This window comes from Daucus carota, chromosome 3, assembly GCF_001625215.2.
Source record: "Daucus carota subsp. sativus chromosome 3, DH1 v3.0, whole genome shotgun sequence".
Classification (NCBI taxonomy): Eukaryota; Viridiplantae; Streptophyta; class Magnoliopsida; order Apiales; family Apiaceae; genus Daucus; species Daucus carota.
In genome coordinates, this window is record NC_030383.2 from 53,926,583 (window position 1) to 53,945,214 (window position 18,632).

Below are 18,632 nucleotides of genomic sequence, written 5' to 3' on the forward strand. Positions count from 1 at the left end.
CTGCTGAACTTCTCACAAACAACAACAAAAAATTTTTATATATAAACAGTCTACTGCTGCTGAAACTTTACAAACCCTTGAAAAGGAAGTATTTCTATTGTATAATTCACTATATATCTTTCTTTCACAAAGTAAACTCTATCACACTTGTTTCTGTCTGTGCTGAAGAGGTAAAATGGCAAAAAGAACAAAAAGTCTTTACATTGTGGACGATGCTTTGTACAGAGTAGGACACATCATCCATTGCATATACATATATATCCAGTGCACTGAGTTCTGTTACCGAATGCTTGTCCTTCCCAGAGACCATAGCCCAGTGTCCTTCACTGGTGACTGAGTTGCGAAAGAAAAGGCAAAGATCAAATATAATGCACAACTGACTTTGAAGGGACAAGGTCTTTTATATTTGACTAGTGTGCAACTTACTTGTGTTTTCATGGATGGGAAGACATTCCAAAAGCGCAGCGTCTCATCTCCTGCTCCAGTCACTATTGTCTGCAAAACATTCTATAAATTTAGTGTTTTTTTTTTTGGAACAAAAAATAACTCAATAGCGAAATCAATAGTGAATACAACAATTTCTTTTTGTTACTGAAAGTATCACTCTACCTGACCATCAGGCGATGTGGCAAGATAGAGTACCCTCAGACTATGGCCAGTTAAGGTGGCAACCTGCATGTATCACAAATCAGAAACTTCAGCCAAGTAAACAAGGAACTGGGTATATAAAAAAGGTCCAACTAATAATTACCTTGGCCATTGATGGATACTTCCAAACCATAATTTGATTCTGCGAGTACCCGTGGGTGCTAACCAATTCGTTCACATTCTTGCTCCATGCCAGATTGCAGACCTGTCCATGGAACACAATATAATATATGCTCATTAACATTGTATATCTCCTTCCTATATCTTGGATGAGTTGGAGTACCAAGACAAAAATCATAAGGTTTAAAGGCGATGCACCATTTTGCCTACAGTAATAATGGCCAGAACATAGGACAAACCTGGCTCCCGGTGTCGATGCTATTTAGCTGATTGCCACTTGTAGTGTTCCAGAAGCGAATGCAACGATCAGCCGTTCCACCACCAGATGCAAGAAGGCCACTCAGGTGAGGTGACCAGGTAATGGCCTTAACTGCAGCCGTGTGCTCTGTCAGTTTTAGGAGTGGTTTCTCAGAATGCTGATTCCATACCAGTAGCTGTGTACATCATTGGAAAAGCAATCAGCTAATTATCTGACAACAAGGCATCTAACATTAGAAGTTTTAGAGCTGATAAATGAATATACCTGATTATCGTTGCCTCCAGATGCAAGTTCCCGGTCATCATGAGACCATTTCAGACCACACACCTGAGGAATGAAATGTTACATATTGTTCAAGAATTAACGCTCGAGATGTTTAGTGTTTATTTAACAATTTTATCTGTTTACTAACCTCTGACTTATGGCCAACAAGTTTATTGATGTAGTCTTTAGATACGCGAAGATCATGCTGAAGGATATTCCTGTCTCTGCTTCCAGAAGATAAAATGCGTGAACTCCAGGCCAGCACCCCGGTTCTTGTTTGATGTCCACTCAAAGTTCGAACCCTCTTGCACTGTGTTCCATCCCATATCTGAAGCAGAGCACATAAAGAATACAAACCCAAGTTAACATGAAGTTCAACAAGTGTGGTTACAAATAACTAAACGAGCAAATTCACATCCTCGATGTCCATATCCAGTGCATAGAAGTGTAAAACCAATACATAAGAACTATTGCTGCATGCATATCACATCTGAGGGACAAGAAACTACCTGAACTTGACCAAGGCTTGTTCCAATGGAGATATATGAACCCTCTTTAGTCCACTGAACTGAGCACACACCAGCACTAGGTCCCAAGTCGCACAGCTTTGTCACCTAAGAACATATAGTCAATTGTTAAAATATGCACTTCTTACTGTGAATTTTAGTCAAAGCAAATGAATCAATAACATTCAATCCAACTTACTTTACCGGTCGTTGCAGTCCACAGATAAACACATGTGCCTAATCCAACAGCAAGCACGTTTTGGGAGGACCAGTCAACAAGGTTCAAGTAGAAGTCATCTTGGAGGGCAGGTGCATCAAGAACCTGTCAAGTTATAGCCATGAATTAGCACATAGAACAAGTTATAGGCAATACTTGTACTTGACTGGAATAAATCAAAACTTGGAGTTTTCTGCTCATTCTTTAGACTGACTAGTGACCCCAATATCCATCTACAAGCATTAGTTAACTGAATTTAATTAATATATAACTAAATAATGGTTTAGTTAGTTGGGCCTTGCACTCTACATTACTCCAAAACCGAGCTCACAAGTACAATTTTTTTTTCCGTATAATCGACCTTTCCTACTGTATAAAACTTAATACGATCAGAACTAAAATTTGTTCCTCGAGGCATAATAACAGTGAATGTATTAAGTATGACGAGCAAAGTAAATACATACTTTGTCCCTTTCCACCGTATTAGCTGCTAAGACACAAAAACAGATACAAAATAGTTGGACCGATATCAGCAGAGGGCAGAAAATCATTTTCTCAAACAGCCGTTTATCCACTGAACTAAACAATTTCTGCTCTCATCAGTAAATCATATTATTCATCACGATATAATCAATAGTCAAGTTAAGCAAACAAGTTGTTCATAAACAGTAGAAAATGGCAAACCAACAAGCTTGTACACATTGCAAGTCATATTAAAATCAAACTCAACAAGTTATGTCCGTGAGGCAAACCTTATGGGGAGTCTTGGGCACCTTCCTAAGCGGCTTAGTTGGCGTCGTAGACTCACTCGAAAACCCACCATCATGCCCCAAATTGGAAGCCGAATAAGGCGAATTAGCCCCCGTATTATCCGTCCTAAACCTCAACATATTCCCGCTCCCCGGACTCATCGGTGATCCCCCTCCAGACCCCTTGACATTACCTGCAAAAGGAGAAGAACACCCAAAATCAGATCCAAACAGCTCACTTCTCAGTAACCTCGTGTACGCCTCATTCCCCCCTTCTTTAAGCGGCGAGGCCTTGTCATTTAGCCCGAACGTGTGCAGCCTCGACGATGATCTGCACGGTATGAACCTGTCACTACAAGACCCTGATTTCGATGGAGACGTTAAATTAGAAATTGTTCTTGGTGACATTGTTCTTGGGGAAGCTAGAAAACTCGAGGCATTGCGAATTGGAGTGCAAGGCGAAGAGGGTGTGAAGTTTTGTAAACGGAGTGATGATTCAGTCATTGTAGAGGGGAGATTGATCCCGCTCTTTCGCCTTTGATTTGTGTCCATCGTATCCATTTTTTAGTTTTTTTCGAGTTTGCGGAACAGATGATTGAAAATCAGGAAAATGGGTTCTTCTCTTTCTTGGTAGATCTTACGATTTTGAGAAGAAAGAGAAGAGATTGAGAAGGGTTTTTCAGGGTTTTGAGTTGAACAAATTTTGGGTTTGATTGGAGCTGATTTCAAGTTATATTTTGATTGCAACGGTCAGATTCGCAGGGAGGTGTGGTTTGGAAGGAGCTGGTTTAACTAGCCGTTGGGATTAATTTTATAAATATGGATATATATTTCTCTTCATGCCTCAAATGCTAGTGAAATAGAGGCAGTGTCCCTACTCCCTAGTAATATTTGTTGCTAGTTAGGCTGCCATTACTCTATTTTAAAATAATTTAATCTTTTAAATTTTCATTTTTTTCACCTCATATCATTATTCCTTCTCGAATCGTTTTGTCATATCATTATTTCATAACCATTATATTATCATATTCAACAATATAACTGTACTCCAAATCTATTTTAACTTTGTATGTTAATAATTGACAATATTTATATGGATGTGTATACTTTATTTCTTTAACTTTATCTCTACTGTATTATTTCAAATTTGAAGTTGTATAGCTATATGCTTTATATAAAGATAGAAATATTATACGTTGCACATGTATTTTGGTGCTTTAACTTCACACATGAAGATGAAGAAAATTATAAAGTAGAAATTAGTGATACCGTTAACCCTAAAAAAAAAATTGTCATGATGACGAGCGGGAAAATCTTGCCGCAGTTTTTTCGCGGTCGGGTAATCTTGGCGCAGTTTTTTCACGGTCGGGTAATCTTGGCGCAAAAATTCTAAAAATCTGAATTCGAAATGCATAACCAATTTAAGCCGGGAAATTTTAAAAAAAAATTGGATTCGCTTGCACGTATGATAGGACACATATTTTTTACAAATGTTCAGCTCAATCTAATCCGGAAAATCCTATATTTAGACCGGTTTGAAAAAAAACCCAGCCCGACCAGATAAAAATATAGATTTTCTGAGTATATTTTGAAAATTTTGAATAAAAACCTGAATATACTCATATATTATGTACCACCTTCGTCCCTTTTTACTTGTCACTCTGACTTTTTGCACGTAACTTAAAGTGATTAAAAAACATATTTCTACTTATTATTTTTAAAATTTTCTTTTTCTGAATTAAAGTTTATAGTTTATATTTTTATTCATAAAAAGAAATTTTAAAAATAATGAGCGGAATTATGTTTTTTAATCAACTTAAGTTACGTGCAAAAATTCAAAGTGACAAGTAAAAAGGGACGGAGGGAGTAACTTTTTTAAAATTGAATGAAATCTCATGTGGAGTCTGAATTTTTCATTTCCCTAAGAGCATCTCCAAGGGTATAAACTTTTTAGTTATATCATTCTATATCATCTGATTCACATCTATGTGTCATCTAGTTATATTTTTAGAGGATATGTAAAATTTGAAACACTCCAACCATTCACCCATTAGCAAGAAAATATAAAAAATCATATTTGATGAGCTATATTTTTGTTGAATCAATATATTTTTTATGTATAATTTAATTTTACTTAATCACAATTATACGCTTCTTGGAGCACACGTTTTCAGTGTTAGCAGAAATTTTACATTATGAAGATAGCTAATGATTATTACACATCTCTCTTGGAAATATTTTAATGCAACTACGTCATCTCGGACTTAAAATAACGACCTTGTCTGTGAAGTTAATTATCGCACTTTTGAAGATAGCCGATGATTATAGTTAACAATTTTACAAATTTCTCTTGGAGATGATCAAATACAACTACGTCATCTCGGACTTGAAATAGCGACTTCGTCCGTGAAGTGAATTGTCGCACACATATCCGATTACATCTCAGGTAAAAGTCTAATTTTTTGTTAGATAAATGTTATTAAAAAAATTGAAATTATTAATATCAAAATTATTTGAAAATCCGGATCCATCCCTATCCACGGGCTTAAACAGGTCTGGATAATTTAGAATAAATCCACTAGGCCCGACCCAATTTTGGAAAAGCCAGTCAGATCCATATTAGAAAATCTAAAAATTTTCAGTTGTGCATAACTGCATATCAAGGGTAAGGTGTATAAGTATAACATATTATTGAGTTCTGTTTTTAACTTTATCTACCTACTTTCACCATATATATTTATTATTAGATTTTATTATACTTATACTTTTAAAAAATATTTATTAATATTTAATTTTTGTTGTCAGATTAATTTTGAAATATCGATGTGTTTTAAATATAAAATATAAGATACCATACTTATAATTTTTGTTGTCAGATTATATTTTATGTTTTGTGATGTTTTAGTCTCTAAATTCAACAGATATAAAAATGAGAAGATGATTGATTGTCATACTACTCATCTTATATTAAGATGATCTACTTTGCCGGATCTTTTTAAGTCCTCAATCCGACTCGGATCCATTCCAAATTTTATATGAGAATGGTTACTAATTTATAAGTTTGCAAGGTTTTCTTGCTACAGAAAGTCAGAAACAACATGAACCATTAGAAATTTAATATCTCGAATCAACCCTGATTGAAATTGTGATAAAACCGGAGATCTAGGTAAAAATTAAAAAAGAACATATGGCATGCCAATAGTTTCAATTAGTAGTATAACATCCATGAAACATGTAAATGTATATGTTTGAACCTGTCTTCAACTTATTATATGGCTTTCATTTATGTAGTCATAGAACACGATATGTTCAATGAATAATCCTTATAAAACTCGTTAAGTATGGGAAGATGAATGGCTTGTCTACCTCATGCGTCTCATGATATTTTATCTCAGCAAGTCTGAAAGAATGCTTACTAGGTTGAAGATACTACCAAAAGAAAAACTAAAAGTCATGCATTGGGACGGATCTAGAATTTTAAGTTCAAGTCGTAATTTTCAACAAACTAAATATAAACGTTTTATAAAATTTACCGGGAGCAAGTATTCTCACTGTCCATTACGGCTCCGTCCTGATCAAGCACATATTTGTGCATATGTTGAAACCCTGATGTAGCGCTCGTGAAGTATACTCAGGATCAAGATTCGAGATTGAATCTGCAAGGAATCTGTGACACAATTAAGTTAAAATGTAGCTTTGTGTAAAAAGAGTGTACTTAATTAAGGACTGAATTGCAGATACAGAGCCAATGATTGATGAATTTAGGCTAAGAAGGAGGTGACTTTGTCCGTAAACTTTTCGGTTTATAGAAGTGAGAACTGTCTTGAACGATGTGTTGCTTGGCTACATGCATGCATCCTCATGAGTATTTCTACTATAAAAATGTGTAAAATGCAAGGAAATGCTAAATTATTTTGATTGCTTATGAATTCAAAAGCTCGCTTTGCACTTCGAAATTTGTTACCGAAGTATAGGAGCTTTATTGTTTAGGAAACCGAAACAAAAAAGATGGTTGATTCTCGTGTACAGCGACGGAATGAGACTTTCGGAACACCCAAAACTCGTGTACTCTCGGACGATCTGTTAAAGCTCGCGGACCGGCGAAACTGATCAATCCGATCCAAACCAACCATATTCGTCCGATTCAAATATAATTTTTTTAACCCGATTAGTAATTAGATTAAAAAAAAAAAATAACCCGATTTAGTTGGGTTGGACATTAGTTTCGGGTTTTATAAACCGATCCAACACAACCTGATTGAAAAATATGTGAACATATTAAAATTTATCCATTTCATCACATATTAGTCTAGTCCATTTAGTTTTACTATATTTGTGTGCTTCTTAAATTAAATATAGTAATTTTGTTTGCTATTTAAGTATATATGAGATTAAATTTATGAATGAAAATATGAGATTAAATTCATCATTATATTTGTTTAGGAGCACACAACACGATTATATTTGTTTAGGAGCACACAACACGTGAATATTGTTTGTTCGTTAAGTAAATGTATTTATGGGCTTAAATTTATCTATTTAAGTAGCAAACAAACATAAATGAGAATATGAGATTAAATTCATGAATATATTTGTTCATTATTTGTTACTACTTATTTGTTACTTGTTAAATTTTTAGTGTAAAAAATTGATTGTTGAAGATCTGTTTGACACTAGTAATTATAGTATTTATTAATCCAACCAAACCAATCCAAGCCTAACTACTACAAACTGATTTGAGTTACAAATTTATACGGTTCGTGTTGGGTTGAATTTTTGAAAACCCAATTTAATTGGGTTGGGTCGATAAAGTCCGTCAACCCGCATCGTGTATATCCTAACTGTAGTCGCCCAAATTTTAAAAAAAAATCGAAAAATTAACTTTTGTACATATAAAATGTTGTGAAAACTAATTTTGTCCCCGTAAGTAACTAAAATTATTTTTAGATTGTGTTTGGAAATATATATTTCATTTTAAATTTTGGATTTTAAATGACATGATTTGAGATGTCATTTCGAATTTTCAGCATTAAAATAGTATTCAATTTTTTTTTGTATATTCAAATATATCTTTTAATCAAATTCAAGTTTTAAATAAAATTTAAGTTCTCAAACATTTCATTATGTTATTTATAATAAATCAAATAATGTATGTTAATAAATTGAATTGTTTTTTTTAATTTATGATTTTTTTTAAAGTTACAAGTGAGTCCCGTGATTACAAATTCTGAATCCGATACGGGCTGTTCAATAGTATAATGAAATTTTCATCGAGGTCGAGTAGAACCAGGGAGTTGAGATTTTAGTAACAAAACATGAACATGTAATGTGCAGCTACATGGAAGACTTGATGTCCGAACCACGACGGAGAGAGGGGGAGACACAACACTATGATTGTGCCGACCGACACGTGTGTAAAAGTAAACAAAAAGAAATGGGGCTCGTTTGGTGAAGTAATCAACGTGAGTTAGGGTCACCTGCCATATTCATCCTCCATACCTGTGCCATTTATATGTCCAATCTCAACAAGCCCTATGTCTGGTGGTAAGCATTGCTTTGCAAATTATTTCGAAATTATTATTTCAAAATTGTAGAGAAGATGATATTCTGTTGCGATGTGAACATTTTCTCAATTAAATATATTAAAGAGAGTGAAATCAGTTTAAAAACATATTTCAAAGTTATTGTTGACCTCTGTCACACACACAAAAAAAAAAAGTCCCTTCTATTTGTATAAATGTATTATAAATCAATTTCCGATTTATAAGTCAGAATCTTCGGGTAACTCTCTTCTTTTTGGATTTGGATGTGAAGCAGTGTTCGATCAAAATAAGTTGGAAACTTTGAAAAAATTGACTTATTGTTACATTTTGAAATTTGATTTTACAGAAATGTAAAAAATTATTTTAAAAGATAATTTATAATATTTTATTATTATATTAATAATATATAATTGATGAGTTATAAAAATAAAAAGTATATTCAAATACATAAATTAAAATTATTTTCACTTATAAATAAATTCTCATAGCAAACATTTATTTTAAACTAAATCAAAATACCATAATTCCATCTTTATTCTACTGAAATTTTAATTTATTGTTTTTAATTTATGGATTTTAATGGATTGTATGTTTTTTGATTTTATGCGGATTCTTGATAAAATATCGCGGATTTGATATAGATTCTTTAGAAATTAAGCACAATACAATATCTCATGGATTTTGGTGGAATTTCAAAAAACTTAAAATATAGTGAACAGTCCCACAAAATTCATTATTTTATAAAATTTGAAAAAAATCATCAACATTTAATCAAATTTATAGCATAATTAAAAATTCTGATTGAATACCATCAAATTTTGTAGTATAGTTTAAATTCTCAATTGAATACCTCAAGATTCTGACTTATTTTTTAAAACCCAAGTTGAATACCCTCGAATTTCATGAATGAAAGAATATCTTTTAAAATTCCAATTGAATACATCACTTGTGTCTTTTTTCTAGAAAAGAAAGAAACTTTCATTAATCAGAACATCATATAATCAGCAAAAGCCGAACCTCCGATACAATCAGGTTAGGAAAATAAATAATATACTAAAAATAATTTACTCATTTGTTTCTTGATTATTTAACATATACAATTTAAAATTCTTAAAAGTGAAAAGGAAATTATAAATTTTCCAAACGATACACCTAACATGCATGAAAACAGTAAAATCACAATTGATCTCATCACATGAAAATTATTATTAGACAACTGCTCAAAAATCCCCATCCTAATCTCATGACAGAGATTGGATGAGCTATATATGCCGGATGTTAGTCATAGACAATGACGAAAGTATTAATCTCAATGGATAAACAATCTTTGATCGTGAAACGTGAGTTCTTATCATTATTATTGGCTCAACTTTAAAAAAATTTCCGAAACTCCAAACCAATAATTCTCAACATATACACCATCAAATACAATCCAAACATAATGAAAACAAACCACTTTTCGCACCCCTAAAGTTAAACTGCTTTTTTGTTGAAAAGCTTATCATTTATCAACGCAAGTGAGATGCGTATAAGATTGGAATGCGTAAATGTAAAATTTAAATTCGAAGAAACCAAATTGCTATTCTTTCACATGTTTCTTCGTTTCTTCATACTTGGCGCACACTCTTACAGTCTCCGAAGATACACTCAAGCTACTTGTAGACATAACTTCGTAGGCATCCCCTTCGTCCCGATATTTATTGCAAAACTTCAAGGTATCTAATATCTATGAGTGAACGTAATGATTAATATATAATTATTTGTTTCCGATAAGTTAAGTTTCCGAGTTTGTATTTAAATATTTAATTGGAATATTGAAATTCACATTTAAACTTTTTACATATTTTTCCTTTTGTCAGGATTTTTTACATATTTTTTAGTTCAGTGTGAATATATAAATCTTTGCTAAACAAGAGGTTGAGCTTCAGATTTTCGATTTGAAAATAACTTTGCTGATTCTTGTGTATTAATTTCTCGTCATCTGTCTTGCAAAGAAAATTAATCAAATACCAATAGAAAAAAGGGAAATCAGTAATTAAAAAGCTAAATAAAAAATGTTTAATATTGTCATACTAATTTTTTAGCTAAGTTACAGTATCATCTGACATATCCTCTTAAGATGTCCGAAACGATTCCCACACTTGAATATTTGAATCCGCGTGTGCAGCCTGTGATAAAATCACAAGAATTAAAAAGATTCGGCAGCTGCGACTTTAAAGAAGAAAAACAATGGTCCTCTTAAAATCCACCATGAACAAATTTTCATCAATAAATTTGAAAAACCAGGTGAATTTCAGTACAGAATAACCTCTCTCATTCGGCCAATGTATCATGATGATTCAGGGCTGTTAAACTCATTTTACAAGTCATACATGATTACGATATAACATTCGGGTCGTGTCTCTTTCAAGGCATTTCTGCTCTATCTTTTCCAATCTAACATGAGCAAGAATATACTAGCGGCATTTACCCATTGTGGTCCAAAATCTAACAGGATGAAGATGACCAGGGGCCTTCTGAATCTCAACTGGAATTGCACTTTTTTCACCTGCCTCGTCAGAAAAAAAATTGCACAAATACGAGTCCAATAACGTCCCGAAACCAAACTTAACATATCCGATATATCTTACGGGTATATCTTACGAGTGCCGAAAAATCATATCTTATTCATGATTTTGAGATCTTTGTGATTCTACATCTTTCTAGGACTTACTATTACAGTAGTTACATAACCGAATTCATTCGGTAATTCTCATTCCCTATGAAGAAAAATACAGCAAGATTATCCTATCCTCTTTTAGGCTTTTGTTATGATATCAATATGACAATTCATAGCCCTGTAATCTGAATTTACTTGAATCTATTAGCCCCCTATCCTACGCTCTGAATCATTCAGTCACCGCAGCAAAATCAGTGAGATTTTTTGCTTTCTCTGCATTACTTGCATTTAATCAAACGTCTACTTGAGTGTCTTGGAAACCTACCTCTTAATAAAAATTCTAGCTAATCTTTTTAAACTAACTCCGTACCTCTTTGACTATGCCATGCTTCCGTCATTAAACTTATTTTAGTCACATATAAAACTAGATTTTATTATAATAATTGAAAAGTTGAAACTTATAGACAAAAACATGTAAGTTAAAAGAAAGATGCCCAGGTGCTAACCACTGCCATCCCAATCTCCATTCCCTTTTTTTTCTCCCTTATATATTCTAAGCTGCCCCTTCTATCATTTTCTCCAGACCCAGCAAAAGTACTAAAATTTCGTTCTTTTAAGTTATCAGTTCTCCTAAAACGCGACGGATATTAGTCTGATGGCGATATCCGGTGAGTTATTTTTGGATGAGAAGTGGAAGTTGTCGAGAAAAGAAGGGTCAAGAAGTGCAGCATCAGGTCTGATCAGGAGAGTTAGTTTTTCATCGAAATCAAGAGCATCAAGTGATGAGCAGAGCAGGAGATGTGGGTTCACAAGAAAGTGTGCTAGTCTTGTGAAAGAACAGAGAGCTAGATTTTATATCATGAGGCGCTGTGTGACTATGCTCATCTGCTGGCGAGATAATCTCTCTGATTCTTGATCAAGATTATATATATTGGTGGAGAAGAGGCTGAAGATCTGCATATCATGTAAATATGAGGTTTTGTTTTTGGTAGATTTTGTTGCAGTCTCTTTGGCTATATCACTACTCTGTAACTAGGAGTTTAAACAAGATTGATAAGGGAAATGTTTTAATTAAAAGAAAATATTAAAATGTTGATTCTGAAAATATCTTGTTTCTGGGTTTAATTTGTTTGTTGCTCTTCAATCTTCATACTTGAGTTGTGTGAAAGTGTGATTTTACTAACGTAGAGTTAGTCAGGGTAGTTCAAGGCTTCAAGCTCAGTAAGTAGAGGGATAAGGTTGATTTTAATCAATGTGTGGCACTGTGGAACCACGGTTCGCAGCTGACAAGGTTTATTTGTATATATTATTTATTGCTTAACAAGATTTATGGCTGCAGAAACTGTAGTAGTAAAAAGTGAAATGGTCAAAAAATGTGGATGTCCTTCACTTTCTAAATGAATTTTACTGCTATTTACCCATGTTGTGGTCCTTGTGGAGGTTTTATACTTTAATGGGAACAGATTTTTACATTTTCATACAAATTTGAGGGTTTATGTTAAAATGTTAGTATGTCACTGATTAGGCTGATTAGGCTGTAAGCTTAGCCCAACTAGCTTTTTTTTTTATATAGCAGCAGAGATATATTAATAGATAAGATAGTAGCCAAAGATACAAGACCCACGCGACATAAACAAAAGACCATAGACCTAAACCTGGACCATCAGAAAACAAAGAAGCCAAAATCCAGGGCGCCACGCGCCATAAAACTACTAAAACATAACCCAGACTGCATCAAAATAAACTAACAGGCTGATCATTAGAAGAGCCTCGCTTCGATAAGCCTTTCTTTATATTAAGACGGGGTTTGGCACATATTTTAATATTTTTATAAAATATTATTGATAAATTATTTTGAATTTTTTTTTTGAATAAGAATTTGATATTTAAATTCTTATACAAGACAGAAAATTTTTAAAAATAGATTATGAAATTATGTTTTTTTGCATGTTAAAATGTATGCCTGAGCAGGACAAAAAAAATTGTAAAAATATGAGAGGGACATAGGGGATATATATCTTAAATTTAGAAAATAACTTAAAGATGATAAAATTATAATTTAGTTTTTTAAATTAACCATTAATCTTTTTCCTGTGCTGCCTGTAGGATAATTATCCAGGTCATAAAATTTTGGACAAGAATATTAAATCAAATAAAATACTTCCTCCGTTTCAAATTAGATGTCCACTTTAAAAAAATCACACAGTTTAAGAAAAGTGGATGTTCACAAATTAATTGCATTAATTGATCAAAATATGTGAAGTGAGATTGATCTAGGAAATATAAATAAGAGATATGTGATTTAAAATTGACTTTGGAAATATGATTTTGCATTGAAAGTAGAAATAGACAAATAATTTGAAACAAATTTTTTTTTAAAAAAAAAGTAGACATGTAAATTAAAACGGAAGGAGTATTGGATAAATACCATCTTCGCATAAATTTTAAAAGTCACAAAACTTTCGTATCCATGTAAATTACGAGGATCATTCAGGTCATACAATTGTCAAGCTGTAATTTAGTCATTATTGTCGTTTTCATTTCACTCTCCCTCAAGTTTATTTCATCCAAGTTTGCTTAATGTTTGAAGATTGAATATCTGATTGTACAGTTGAGAGGAAGAGGACAAACAGCTTTGGACGAACTGATTCAAAATCAAAGTCATCGTTTGTACGATTTAATTTAATTCGTAAACGACTAATAATTGAATTCGCAATGGAATGAAAATAAAAGAATTGTTAGGTGGCAGAGGACGCATGCTGACAAGGAATCTACAAGGCTATAGGGTCTAGCCTTCCTGCAGACCCAAGTCAAGGCACTTGTTATTTCATATCCTTCTTATCTTTGTTCCTGGATTTTTGGCTTTTCTATTCTCTCAATCAATTAATTTGGCTGCAATACAGTTGCTTACAATCATTGTATAATAATCCAAGCCATTTCCAGCTCATTCTCTGTACTTCTATCTCACGTATCATAATTGTTCTAATGGTTTATATTGCTTGCCACTTTGCCTAATCTTCAAACAGAGTTGGCGATTTCATGAACACAAAACTGTTGGAGTAATGCTAGGCGTACAAAGACGGATACAGAAAAATGCACAGAATGAGCTGGAATCCACTCACGCTCTTCATTTTTAATTTTTTAATCTACCCTTCTGTACCAGTACTCTTCTCAGTTTTCGGTCCCTTAACTTATTGTTTTATCTAGAAACTTTGCATCTTAACTAAGAATTTTATCATATTAAATATAAAATAAAGACAAACACACAATAAAATTTTTATATTTTATATGATACAATATATAAAAAATAATATATTACTGACAGACGAAACAATATATAAATTATCTTTTGAACTTTAATATTTTTTATGACATTTATAAGAATAGTAGAAAATTAAATATAATTTCATATGATATACATATTTTTTGCATAAGTTATTAAGTTCAAGTCAACTTGTATAATATTAAAATATTATATAGAGGAAGAATAATATTATTAATAACATAAACTATTGATGAGATAGAGTAGTTGAAAATTGACATATTGTAGTTAAAGTGATTTTAAATTTTATACCTTAGATCAAATTTTTAAATTTTATCATTTTTTCATATATACTTTGAAAATTATAATTTTATTATAATCCCGCTTTATTATTTTATACTCCAATTGTAATCCACTTCAATTGAGATGTAATGTTTGAAAGAGAATTAGAAGTTCCGAGAGAGAATTTAGCATTCTCAATTTCTTAAAAGTGCTTCTACTTATTTACACAAATAGGTCAAGAAAAATAGAAGTCAGAAACAACTTTCACTTCCTTTAAACAAACGGGCGTATTATATTGTGAAAATATGGCCCTAGATATTACACTAAAATGCCGGATCATATAAGGTTAGGTCTTTAAACAAACGGGCGTATTATATTGTGAAAATATGGCCCTAGATATTACACTAAAATGCCGGATCATATAAGGTTAGGTTTGTAAAAATAAAAGGTTATGTTATATGAGTTTGGACTACAAACATTACTTTATATAATGTGTAACTCATAACATTATATTGTATAGCCCTAGGTTTTTTAGATTGCAGGTGTTTCCGTGAGTTTGGGCTTAAAAAAAGATAACCGTTGTATCGTGTAGCGTTAATGTTTTTTTTTAAAATAATTTGTAAACGCTAAATAATGTAGTGTTATAAAATGATATTTGAAGCCATATTTCCTAAATATGACATCCGATACATTGAAGTGATTCGAGCCGGTTCAACAACAGATCGTGCTCGTTGCACCAGGATATGAAACCGGCATTACTAAGTAGACGGACCGTGCCATGTAGGATTGAGAAACGGTAACTCATAACGGTATGACGAGCCTTGACGGGTTGGCGGGGCGGGTTGGCATAATCCACATTTGGATACGGCATAATTGTGAATTAGTAATTCAAAGGAGGAATGTACTCCAATAACATCAGAATAGCAAAATAAACGTCAAAATAGTAAAATACTCCTCATTAGCATTACATGACAACTTCCTAGAGTGCCTTTAGAATCAAGTTTGCACCATACTGAGGCTGAAGAGTTATGATGGTCTGTGGAGCATGTGTGTAAGATGGTGAAAGCTCAAAAGAAAAGCGTTGCAGAATCATTGATATCGCCATTTTAGCTTCCAACATTGCAAAATTCTGTCCTATGCAAATTCTCGGTCCCGTGCTGAAAGGAAGATATGCAGCTTTTCCCTTTGTTGCCTTCAGCACTCCTTCAGCAAATCTCTCTGGCTTAAATTCCTTCACATCGTCCCCCCAAATTTCTTTGTCGTGATGCAATTGGATGATCGGAATGATTAGCACGATTCCAGATGGGAGGGACATGTCTCCCAATTTAACGTCTTCAAGTATAGCGCGATTAAGTACAACTCCAGGCGTGTATAATCTCAGAGTCTCCAGCAAAATCATATTCACCTGCATATCGGGACACATGAGCTTACAGGTTGAGATTAAAATAAGAGGGCGTTTAGTAACATGCATTTCATTTCAAATGACAGGATTTGAATTGTCATTTCAAATTCCAAGGTTTATACTAAACATATTATTTGTTCAAATTCAGAATTTCAAATGAAATCATGATTCTCAAACGGACCATAACAGTAATTTAAATTTAGATAGTGATGCAATAAAAGAACTTACAACTTTGAGGTGATTTAAGCCATCAGCATGTGGTTTACTATTTCCAAAGACCTGGAAAACTTCTTCCCTAGCTCGCTCTTGCCAACCCGAATGCTGACTCAATAAAATCATTGTCCAAACTAGTAGATCTGAGGTTGTCTCCTGTCCAGCAAAATAGAAGAGCTTACACTCTTCAATAACCTCATCGACACTCATTCCAGAATTCTTGTTTCTATTTACTTTAATTTCTTCGGAATTTGACTGCAATAATATACTCAACAAGTCATTATGGACATATTCTCCCATTTCCATTTCCTTTAGACGCTTGTCAATTATACTTCTTACTATGCTCTTCAATTCCCCAGCGATCTTCTTCATCCTTTTGTTTCTTTTAGTTGGCAAATATCTACATTGAACAATTTATTTAAATCAAAGCAAGCAAAGTGATCACTGCAAAAGCTACACTAGTAACACACGAAAATCAAGGGGGAAACGAAGAGGACAGTCACAGGGAGAAATAACCTCATTCCAGGGAGGTACACTGATTGTGCAGCTTGAATATACACTTGAGCTAATTCTTTTCGGAGTTGAAAAATCTTCCTTCCTTTTTCATAATCACTACCAAAAACAGTCCGCGAAATGGCATCCCCTGTTAAAGTTTGTAAATAAGGCCATACATCTAGCTCACATTGACCCTCTGCAGAAACCATTTTCTCCCATATGTGCATGATCTCAATACAACTCAAGTAAAATGCTGGCAACAGATTCTGTTTCCAAACATCAAAAAATAGCAATTTCAGTGCCTGCATAGTGATAGCCTAAAAACATAATATGTAGACAAACACGATAATTAGGATAAGGAATGACCTTTAACTTCTCAATATGGAAGGCAGGATTGATGATTTTGCGGTGTTTGGCCCATCTATCTCCCTCGGCTTCTATAAGTCCACCAACAAGAAGTTTAGTCAGAGGATTACCTCCCTTTGGCTTCTGGAAATCGTAAAACTTATTACAGACATCTTTTATAAGATCTGGATGGCTAATGTAGACAGCTGGTATTGGCCCAAGCCATAAAAATGACTTCTTCCCTGCAACCAAATTTAAACCTGGTCATAGCTAGCCATTTATAAAATGAAAGCACACACAAGCCTTGAAGGAAAAGAGGGTTGCAAAATTATCGATGTATCGCCGAAATTAACACATTTTGCAGGGGAGTAGTTACACTGTTCATGCAGCTTGTCTGCTAATACAAGCAGTCTTGACCCCAACCACACAGAGAGCAGAAAAATGGTCATGAGGTTCTCATCAAGAAAGGAAAGCACACATGAAATCTTGTCAATTATGAACGAGATCAACACTTCATTCGTATGTATAACTAAAGATTTTCATTTCAACATCTTGATCTCTTTGTACCAAATATGGAATCATCATTTTTTAATACCATATGCATCTCTCCCTTCTTCACCTCCAATAAACTTGCCAGTTGCCACTTATATTCACTCCCCCTCTATACTTATTTTTTCTACCGATTACAGAGTTTTTTCTCCTCATATTTTGTGTTTTATTCTTTCCTTTTGTGTATCAAGGTATTTTCTTATCCAGAAAATCACATATTAGTAAAATGGTCAATGGTCAATTATAACCATGATGTTTTACGCGCATCAATTTTTTACGGTGTTCTTGTTTTTTTATGTGAATGTCATAGGTCATGTTGCCTATCTGCAGTTCGCCCCTATTTCTAAAGGGGCTTATGTACTCCACTCGCTATGTACTCCACTCGCTGTCTACTAAACGAGCGTTCGAGCGAACGGGCGAAGCCTTCCATTTAGTTGCTTTCCCCCTTTTCCCTCAAATACTTATTGTACTCGGAATAATTTTTCATGATATTTTTTCGCTGAAAGACATATGGCGTTTATTTTTCTTTGTGTGAATATTGTATACATGTTACATAAGTTGTCCTTCCGCTATAAAAAAAACGCCGACAATTTATTACCCACAACACTTGCCATCAATCTCCGACCTGTTAAAATTCATTGATTTTCATCTTCTATTCATAAATTAACACTTAGGGGTCGTTTGGTTCAAGGAGTGGTATCGGGTTGGAATGAGGAATCGGGTTAAGCTGGTATGGATTTGAGGTATCATATCTGATATCATGTGTTTGGTTGAGTGCTGGAATCAATATGTACAATTTTTATAAATGATAAGTTATTAATATATATTAATTAAAAATATTAATAAAATTATTATTGTCATATATTTTTGCATCATTGATTTAATTTTGTATCAAACATTAATATTTCATTACTTAAAGAGAGGGGAAAAAAAATAAAAAATGAATATAGCTCATACCTCCATCTCATACCCACCTCCCCACTTAGGTATCAAAAACCCATACCTTGGGGGTTTAAGGTATGGGTTTCAGATTTTGTTTTTCTCAACCAAACACCAGGTATGGGTTTGGAATGGACAAACCCCATACCTCATTCCAGAAACCCGCGAACCAAACGACCC

The 18,632-nt window shown here is 33.4% G+C and overlaps 3 protein-coding genes across 3 annotated transcripts; 1 reads left to right on the top strand and 2 right to left on the bottom strand.

The window, feature by feature from the left end:
- Positions 1–9: 9 nt before the first annotated feature.
- On the bottom strand, positions 10–3,465 carry LOC108210465 (protein FIZZY-RELATED 3). Its single transcript, XM_017381762.2, has 10 exons — positions 2,767–3,465; positions 1,997–2,119; positions 1,801–1,905; positions 1,440–1,619; positions 1,292–1,354; positions 1,008–1,202; positions 752–853; positions 610–672; positions 427–495; positions 10–333 (listed from the first exon to the last, which is right to left on the bottom strand). The coding sequence occupies exons 1-10, from the start codon at positions 3,322–3,324 to the stop codon at positions 280–282; spliced, it is 1,512 nt and encodes a 503-aa protein (XP_017237251.1). The 5' UTR covers positions 3,325–3,465; the 3' UTR covers positions 10–279.
- A 7,992-nt stretch (positions 3,466–11,457) lies between these two features.
- Positions 11,458–12,386, top strand: LOC108213317 (small polypeptide DEVIL 11). Its single transcript, XM_017385098.2, has one exon. It carries the CDS (start codon positions 11,621–11,623, stop codon positions 11,879–11,881), a length of 261 nt encoding a protein of 86 aa, XP_017240587.1. The 5' UTR covers positions 11,458–11,620; the 3' UTR covers positions 11,882–12,386.
- Positions 12,387–15,264: 2,878 nt separating this feature from the next.
- On the bottom strand, positions 15,265–17,700 carry LOC108213193 (cytochrome P450 CYP72A219-like). The gene is made up of 5 exons (XM_017384965.2): positions 17,341–17,700; positions 16,986–17,206; positions 16,641–16,885; positions 16,140–16,524; positions 15,265–15,914 (listed from the first exon to the last, which is right to left on the bottom strand). The coding sequence occupies exons 1-5, from the start codon at positions 17,411–17,413 to the stop codon at positions 15,489–15,491; spliced, it is 1,350 nt and encodes a 449-aa protein (XP_017240454.1). The 5' UTR covers positions 17,414–17,700; the 3' UTR covers positions 15,265–15,488.
- Between the last annotated feature and the right edge of the window lie 932 nt (positions 17,701–18,632).